The 9785-nt window shown below is 43.8% G+C and overlaps 1 protein-coding gene across 3 annotated transcripts in view; it reads right to left on the bottom strand.

Moving 5' to 3' along the window:
• The window catches only part of ARVCF (ARVCF delta catenin family member), a 404277-nt gene that overhangs the window by 242867 nt on the left and 151625 nt on the right, over positions 1–9785 (bottom strand). Inside the window, exon 1 of one of the 3 annotated variants that reach the window (XM_058158407.1) lies at positions 1734–1949. The exons of the other annotated variants lie outside the window; for them this stretch is intronic. Within the exon in view, the coding sequence (XP_058014390.1) occupies positions 1734–1949 (216 nt within the window). Of the gene's footprint in view, positions 1–1733; positions 1950–9785 lie in introns of those variants that run through there. 3 annotated transcript variants of the gene reach the window in all.

Here is a 9785-nt window from a genome sequence, read left to right as displayed (position 1 = left end):
TAAAAGAAAAGGAAGATACGGAATATTATACAGTATGGAATAAATTGTATAATTGGATAGAAATTAGAAATGGTAAATGATGAAAAAGGGGAAAAGGTCACACACACACACACACACACAAACAAAAGGCTAGTGCATGAAAGAAAATGAATAGTTATAATGATAGGTATGATGGAATATATACAGAAATAAGGGATAATGGGACCAAAAAAGATAAGTATAATTAAAGAAAACGAGAGGGGGAAAATGTAAATAATACAGGAATACCGAAAAGAAGCTGATGTAAAGAAAGAGTATATGTTTTATGTTAGTGTTTGTTATGTCTTGTCGTTGTTTTTTTAAAAAATAAACAGTATTTATAAAAAAAATTTAAAAAAAGAAAATACTCCATAAACAAGTCAATTCTCTGCAACATGGACCACTGTGCTCATGTAACAATCAAGATAATGCATAAAACAGTCATAAATATATAGTTATACTACTCGATTTTGGCTGATCGTCAACATTTTGGATCAAGCGCCATTTCTCTTCTAGCTAACTGAAGATGTGACTCAACAAATAATGTTGTTTGCATCTTGGTGTTCTTTGAGCATGGTGGTTTTCTCGTAGACGTTTCATGACCCAACTAGGTAACAACGTCAGTGCTATCAAGAAGTGGGGTTTTCTTCTTCTGACGTGACCTATTTGGCAATAAACCTTCTGCACAAAAACAACCAAGCTCAGAGAGCGCCAGGGACTTCGCCGTTCAAACCCGAGCTACAATATTCTCTTCTATGGGGAGCTGGTCGTCTTCCAAGCCTTGCAAACAAACCATCTTTGCCACCTTACATGCTGCTCCATCCAAAATCCAAGGGAGCAATGACCATTCTGTGCTCATTTTAATTTGCTCACGTGATTAAAATGATGGAAACAGCAGAGCGGCGCAGTGGCCCACAGGCGGATCTCTACCTAGGATCGAATTCTAGGAGGCTGTGAGTTCGATCCTAGATAGAGGCAGATATTTCTCTCTCTGGGCACGATGCATGGGCGACAGGAAGGGCATCCGGCCAGTAAAAACTTAGCTCCGTTCAGTTGCCCAGACTCCATCCCGCAAGGGATTATGGGGTTGTTAAATGAAGATGATGATGATGCAGCCTCCTTGCTTTCCCATCTATCCTCAAGGAGGCTCAAAGGGGCCAGCTAGAAAAATCTGAAAGAAATTTCCAGATATTTCTCTCTCTCTCTGAATAATATATATTATATTATATAATATATATTATATTAATATAATATAATATAATATATAATATAATATAATATATATAATATAATATAATATAATATAATATATTATTATTATATTAATATATTATATATATTATTATATTATATAATTATATTATATAATTATATTATATTATATTAAATAATATATATTATATTATATATTATATGAATAATATATATTATATTATATCTCTCAAGAATATAATCTGCCGAACAAAACTCTGCATTGGCAACAGGAAGGGCATCCGGCCATTAAAACGCTCTGCTAGCTCCATTCGGTCGCCTGGACTCCACCCCCGCAAGTGATGATGGGGTCCTTAAATGACGATGATGATTAAAATGATGGAAAGAAAAAAAATAACCTCTTTGGGTGCACGGCAGGAATCGTAGGGAAAGACCACACCGTTTTAAACTGATATGCAAATCTGGCATTGGTGGGGGTCAAAGGAAAAGAGCAGGCCCTTTACCTGCAAAACCAGCTGCTGCCAAGCAGTTGCTAGGGGCTGCCCACTGCCAATGTTGCAGACGTTTATGCGATCGGAGGGCTGGTTGGCCCGCTCGAGTTGCAGGGAGACATTGCGGCGTTCCTCTTCCAGAGCTCGGGTGAGCCTCTCAAAGCGAGCCTCTTGCTCCTTCACAGAGGCCAAGATGCTCGCCGCGGATCGGATATCATAGTCATCCATGGTTGGCGCTCAAAAGGCTGGGTCACTGATAGGGCAAAGGACAAAATTAAGAGTAACACGGGTCAGGAGTAAAAGGAAGATCGGCAGTGACCAACCTTGGCGACCTTGTGGACTTCATGTTCTGACCCAGCTCCCCAAACACGACCAACCCTCTGAAGTTAATTCAAAGATTCCTTTATTAGGAGCATCAGCAGCCCAGGAAAGTCTTTCACGCAGGCTAACAAATCCATCCGGCAGGGAGATGAATAGTTGTCTGCCACATCTATTCATCTCTGCCCCCTGCCTTTTATCCCCAGAGCTAGGGTGGGGCTTCACTAGCAGCAATGGCTGTTCCGTCCCGAGGACCGGCTCATAGATTTCCACTGTTCTCCTCTCCTCTGCCTTCTGCGCATCTGTGCGTCAGGCACTAGACCCAGCTGTTCCTCCTCTTCCTCATCAGCCACTTCCAGACCTGGGGGCATCTGACTCTCCATCTGAGGGCTGAGGGACGGCCCAGGCTCTGCCTCTGTCTCTCTCTCTCTCTGCCAGCTCCATTCTCACTTCCCCCTCGGAGCTCTCAGGTCGCCCTGAGGCTGATCCTGACTCCCACACCGTCCCCTCATCTGATTCGGCTGCAGGAGGGGCAGGCAGCCGACAGACCACAACACTTCAACTTGATTTACCACCATTTTTTTAGCGACCGTTCAAAGTTAAAACGGCACTGGGGAAAAAAAGGCCTTAGGGACCATTTTTCACACTTATGACCGTTGCGGCATCCCCGCTTGGCAACTGGCTCAAATTTATGACGGTCCCAGGGTCACGGGACCCCCTTCTGCGACCTTCTGACAAAGCGCAGTCAATGGGGGAAGCTAGATTCACTTAACAACCGTGCTACCGACTTAACGGCTGCAGTGGTTCACTTAACACCCATGGCAAGAAAAGGACGTAAAATAGGACAAAAGAATTCCGGGAGTTTGAAGTCCACAGGTCTTAAAGGTTGGATACCTCTGACGTCGATGAAGCTCCAAAACAAGGCGACCCAAAAATACTTCCACGTTTTCATGATAGAATCTAAGATACGCTAATCAACTGGAAGCGGAACACTTCACACCGCATGCTGCAAAGTGCTTCAGAGACGAACAACGAAATGCAAGTGACAGGCCGAGGAAAAGATGGACATGTTTCCATGCTTGCATGCTGTTAGAGTAAAAAAGAGATCAATTAAAGGTAGTTTTGCCATGGTCGGGAATGTTTTGATTTATTTATTTATTTGTTTAGTCAAACACAACGGTATATATAAGCATAAGCATGAAATAACCATACGAATTGGATACAATCAAAGGGAACATTAGGACAGGAACGGTAGGCACACTGGTGCTCTTATGCACGCCCCTTACAGACCTCTTAGGAATGGGGTGAGGTCAATAGTAGATAGTTTTTGGTTAAAGCCTTGGGGATTTTGGGAAGAGACCACAGAGTCTGGTAGTGCATTCCAGGCATTAACAACTCTGTTACTGAAGTCGTATTTTCTACAATCAAGATTGGAGCGGTTCACATTAAGTTTAAATCTATTGTGTGCTCGTGTATTGTTGTGATTGAAGCTGAAGTAGTCTTTGACAGGAAGGATGTTGTAACTTGGGCCGGTTTAGCTCACGCTGGTAAAAGCCTGTTATTAAGAACACAGTAGCCTGCAATTACTGCAGGTTCGAGCCCGGCCCAAGGTTGACTCAGCCTTCCATCCTTTATAAGGTAGGTAAAATGAGGACCCAGATTGTTGGGGGGGCAATAAGTTGACTTTGTAAAAATATACAAATAGAATGAGACTATTGCCTTATACACTGTAAGCCGCCCTGAGTCTTCGGAGAAGGGCGGGGTATAAATGTAAACAAAACAAAACAAACAAAACAAACAGATGATTCTATGAGTTAAACTCAGGTCGTGTCGAAGGTGGCAGAGTTCTAAATTTTCTAAACCCAGGATTTCAAGTCTGGTGGCATAAGGTATTTTGTTGTAATCAGAGGAGTGGAGAACTCTTCTTGTAAAATATTTCTGGACACGCTCAATTGTATTAATGTCCGAAATGAGGTGTGGGTTCCAGACAGGCGAGCTGTATTCGAGAATTGGTCTAGCAAATGTTTTATATGCTCTGGTTAGTAGTGTAGTGTTTCTGGAGAAGAAGCTACGCAAGATTAAGTTTACAACTCTTAAAGCCTTTTTGGCGATGTAGTTGCAGTGGGCTTTGGCACTTAGATCATTTGTGTGTGCCGAGGGCTCGGCTGCCTCTGAACAGATTGCCGTCCAGTCTGCAGCTCTTCCTCCTGTGTGTCCCATGGTCCTTCTCACAGGCTACTCGACACAAGTTCGCAGCTTCATGAAAGTCCTGAGTTGGGTTAAAGTTGGCTCCACAGGAGTAAAATTCTCCCAAGAATCAAGAGAGCGGAGTGGTTGGGATTAAAGACAGTCCTCAATTTACAACCATTTATTTAGTGACCGTTCAAAGTTAGAACAGCACTGCAAAAATGTGACTTTAGAGCCCCGTTTCACACTTACAACCGTTGCAAAATCCCCGCGGTCACGTGATCAAAATTCAGCCGCTTGGCAACTGACTCATATTTATGGTGGCAGCCGGGTCCCCAGGGTCACATTTTGCGACCTTTGGATGAGCAAAGTCAATGGGGAAGCCAGATTCACTTAACAACCGTATTACAGGGGGTGGCGTTCACCTACCTTCGCTACCGGTTCACAAATGTGAGTGCCCGTGCAGACCGTCAAAAAGGTGCATTAATGGGACATGGTGACATCCGGACGGGTGGGCAGAGCCTTCCGCAGCTGCCGCTAGTGGTTCGCCCGAACTGTATAGAACCGGCTGAATAGCGCCACTGCCTGTTACTAAGTTAACAACTGTAGTTATTGACTTAACAGTTGTGGCAAGGAAGGCCAGACAATGGGGCAAAACTCACTAAAGAAATGTCTCACTTAGCGGCAAAAACTCGGGGCTCAATTGTGGTTGTAAGTCGAGGACACCCTGGTTCAAATATCCCCTCTTTCAACGCTCACTGAGTGGAGTAAAACTACTCATTCATTCCCTCCCATGATTTAACTCTCTTTGGAAGTCTGCTGTGAAACCAGCGTGATAAGAAGCTATTTAAAGGAGGGCTGTTATAACAGTTGTTTCGTTTAGGAAAGAAATGTACTAAACTCTTCTTGGAAAGATGGATGAGACGTTTCTGCCCCATCTCTGCTAATTATTTTCTGGTTATTCATCCAGGTACAACTAACTCAGTTCTTATCTGCTTCATCATTAGTAACTAAATGAAGAGACTAGGAAATGTCAGCCACAAATCTACTTAGAAGAATTCTAGTTAAATCTGCTGGTTCCGCTGTGCTATTTATACATTTTTAACACCTTCAAAATTTGGAGCAAAGACAGCTTCGAAATATAAACGCTTTCCGTTTTCTTCCCTACGTGTTACCCCAGAACTATCTATCCATCCAGATACCGTGTTTCCCTGAAAATAAGATCCTGTCTTATATATATTTTTTTTGAACCCCAAAATAAGTGCTTAGCCTTATTTTCAGCGAGGTCTCATTATTTTGGGGTGTGTGGAGCAAGACGGGGCTCCTCTTGCCATCTTACCTGATTTCCAGCTCTGTCTCGCTAACCCTAACCAGAGGAAATGGCGGGGACCGGCTGCCTATGCGGTTAAATGTTTTCGGGGAGGGCTTATTTTCGGGGAGGGCTTATTTTAGCACATGCGCTCAAAAGCCCAATTGGGCTTATTATCGGGGATGTCTTATTTTCGGGGGGGGGGAAACGGTAGCGGTATAGCTAGGTTTAAACCCAAGTATTTTTGATCAAACAAGAGGACCGCAAACTTGTTTTAAAAAGTCAGTCGGAATGCGTGGGAATCCAAATTTTGGGATCAGAATTCCGCACGTCAAAAAGCCAGAAAATGGGAGAGTGAAACCATTCTCGGCATCTAAAGTGCGTAATCTGTTGTTGCTGTGTGGCATTTAGAAAGAAAAATGACCTTGGATCAGTGGTGAAATCTGAACCGGTTTACTACTGGTTTGAGGACTACACATGCGCGCTGCGCACCAAATGCGAGGTGCGCATGCATAGTGCACACCAAAAGGAGGCATGGGGTAAGTAGAACAGCGCGCGGGTGTGTGATCAACTGTGGCGTGCGATCTTTTCTCTTACTTTTAAAAGCATTTTTTTACAACCTATTTGGCCGAATAGGTTGTTAAAAAATGCTTTTAAAAGTTTTAAAAAAAGGCTCTGACGATCGCATGGCTCAGCTGTGATTGTCAGAGCCTTTTTTTTTACCTTTTAAAAGCATTTTTTTTAACAACCAATTCGGCCAAATAGGTTGTAAAAAAATGCTTTTAAAAGTAAAAACAAATGATGCCTGATGATCAGGCAGCTCAGCTGTGATCGCCAGAGCCTCTCTTTTTTTAACCTTTTAAAAGCATCGTTTTAAAAGAAGCGGCAAGCGGGCAAGCAGGCGATTGGGTGGGCATGGGCAGGGGGTGGGGGCAGGGATTTTTGCTACCTGTTCTCCGAACCCCCTGCTGCATTCGCTACCGGATCAGCCGATCCGGTCCAAACCGGGAGCATTTGACTCCTGCCTTGGGTGTTGCCTTATTACTAGGCAGTGAAACTCTATACGGGTGGCATTCGACTTCAACAATTTGTTTAGTGATAGTTTGATAGTTCGACACTGGCACTGAAAAAAAGGGACTTATGACGCTTGGCAACGGATTCACATTTATGACGGTCGAAGTGACCCGGGGGTTATGTGACCCCTTTTTGCAACCCTTCGACCTGCAAAGTCGATGGAGAATCTACTTAACAACCGTGTTATTAACTCAACGGCTGAGGTGATTCCCTTAACAACTCTCTCTCTCTTAGCAACAGAAACGTCAGGCTCAAATTGTGGTCTTAAGTCGAGGACTACCTGTAGTTAAATCTGTGCAGATCTCAAGTAGCATTCCAGGACATGCAACATTCCCCTCATGCAATTTTGGAAAACATGCATTGAGGAAGAAGGGGGGGGGGAAATACACACCTAAGAAGATTTAGGAAGGTCTTTGTGTTAAGAAGGTTGGGACATCACACATTAATCTCTAGAGGAAATGAAGCCACAGACAACCTTAAGCAGAAAAAGCTGTAAAGAAAGGGAGAGGAAAAGAGAGAGAAAAAGAAGAGAGGTTAGTGGGCAAGGCGTTAGTAAGACTACTCTCCGTTGTTTCTAGACAATTCTAGACAAAGAAGATTAGCTGCATACAGAGAAGAAAATGAACAAAAGCTATACAGTACAAAGGAGTTTAGAATGATTTACAGCAGCGCGTCTCAATTTGAGAAACTCTGAAAATGTATGGACTTCAATTCCCAGGATTCCCTGGGAGAATTCCCATGCCGGCTGGGGAATTCTGGGAGCTGAAGTCCACACATCTCAAAGCTGTTGAGGCTGAGAGGCACTATTTTAATGCTATGACCGTATGGTGCATCTCTATCACCCTCTCTCACTGGTGGGGGGGCTTCTAATGGTGATGGGGCCTTCACGATTCGAAAGTTGATGGGACCATGACTCAAGTTGCATGAGCATTTGAAAGGCGCCTGATCGGCAAAGGCTAAACTCCATCAACCTGAAAAAGGAAGAAGAAATTCGAGTGCCTTTTGTTCAACCCTTGGATGGCTCTTTCTTGGTAGGTAGACGTTGGCTGGAATTCGACTCGCTTCTTCCAGAAAATTCCAAAGGGAAGGTTGGTTTCCAACAGACCCAGCCTTAAGTGGGTCATCTTGAGAGTTCACAGCTGACCTCTCTTAATATTTCACTTTTTCTCTAATCCACCCAATGGTTCTGTTTTAATATTGGCTCAGCATGAAAAATATTCCACCCTCACATTCCTCAAAAGAGGGAGATAAATCACAGCCCTGTGGGCCATTGGGGGGTTTTCTACCATCCCCCCGGATTCATGCTCTTCACCGCTATAAAACTGAGGAAAACCATGGAGACTGATGGTGCTAGGATTGAAAAGAAAATCCATAAAAGAGGTCCATAAAGATTCTGGCTGGAATTTATTCTGGATTTTTTTACAAAAAAAAATATGCCCCATCATAACAAGAATGAAAATCAGAGACATTGAAGGATCCAACAGGTTTTTAACTTCTTTTCTCCACATTTCCCCCCCCTATTTTTATTTCTTTGTTGGTATCCCACCTTTATTATTTTTAGGAACAACCTCAGTCGGTGAACACGACACATCTTATCCAACACATCTTCCTCTTCCCGTTGACCTCCGCAACAATAACCCTTGGGTTGGGTTGGGTTGGGTTGAAAGGGAGAAACTGGCCCAAAGTCACCCAGTCAGCTTTCATGACTTACCAAGACTATAAGTCACCATCTCCTGGTGATTGGCCCAAAGTCACCCAGTCAGCTTTCATGACCAAGCAAGACTAGAACTCACCATCTCCTGATGACTGGCCCAAAGTCACCCAGTCGGCTTTTACGACCAAGTGTAGGAATTTAGCACCACCCCCCTCCTAGAAGAATGAAATATTTTAGAAAATATTTAAAAGGCAGAATATATTTCCCTGGATGAGAAATGGAGAAACATGTTTTAAAGACAAAGCAGCTTCCTGACCCCACCCCACCCTTTGTCAATGGGCCATTAAAGCCTCAGCTAAGCTCACTCATTTCCCCCCACCTTTGTCAATGGGCCATCATCATCTGCAACATAATAGGACCCATCTAGCAACAGAAACTCACCACATGACACCTGGGAAGATTACATCAGCCAGCAAGGCTAGCTAAGACTCCCACCCCCTGGGAGTCTGACAACTAATAAGGATACTCTTCCTGTGCCCCAGGAAATTCAAAGCTCAGAGAACGCATAAAGCCAGGGAGTGCACAGGATCTCAGCCCTTTTCTGTTCAGGATCTCAAGCCATGTGAACCTGACCACCATTAAACCATCTTTCCAAGCAGCCTCCATGTTTCCAGTGTCTTTGTCCCCACTTGGAACTGAACCCAGATGGATATTTCTTCCAACACAAGCAAGACTAGAAGTCACCATCTCCTGGTAACTGGCCCAAAATTACCTAGTCAGCTTTCATGACTTAGCAAGACTAAAAGTCACCATCTCCTGGTGATTGGCCCAAAGTCACCAAGTCGGCGTTCATGACTAAGCAAGACTAGAACTCACCATCTCCTGGTGATTGGCCCAAAGTCACCCAGTCGGCTTTTACGACCAAGCAAGACTAGAAGTCACCATCTCTCGGTGATTGGCTGAAAGTTACCCAATCAGCTTTCATGTCTAAAGCGGGACTAGAACTCACCATCTCCTGGTGATTGACCGAAAGCCACCAGGAGATGGTTTTCATAGCTAAAGCAGGACTTGAACCGACAATCTCCAGCTTTCCAGCCTGGTGCCTTAACTAACTAGACCAAATTGGCTTTCTGTATTGGTTTTTTTTTTCCCTTGCTACATTATCATAAACATCTTGAGAACTTAAGAATTGGCCTTTTGCCTTTTGTTGTCTTCTGTAGGGATTCCTCTGGGTCAGGGGTCTGCAAACTCGGCTCTTTTGAGACTTGTGGACTTCAACTCCCAGAGTTCCTTAGCCAGCTTTGCTGGGAGTTGAAGTCCACAAGTCTTAAAAGAGCCAAGTTTGCAGACCCCAGCTCTGGGTGATAACCATTAGCTCTGTTTTGTTTCTCTGTTCTGTTTTAAGCCGGGTGCTAAGTGAGCTATTAAGGAAGTAATTATTACGTATTCTTCTGCAACTGTCTCCTTGCAGAGTCCAGCAAAATTCCATTTCCAAGCTAAGCTTTTCTCCTCTTGCTCCAAC

Source organism: Ahaetulla prasina, chromosome 15, assembly GCF_028640845.1.
Source record: "Ahaetulla prasina isolate Xishuangbanna chromosome 15, ASM2864084v1, whole genome shotgun sequence".
In the NCBI taxonomy this organism is placed as follows: domain Eukaryota; kingdom Metazoa; phylum Chordata; class Lepidosauria; order Squamata; family Colubridae; genus Ahaetulla; species Ahaetulla prasina.
Note: the sequence above shows the minus strand (reverse complement) of the source record. Positions and strands in the feature narration are given on the sequence as shown.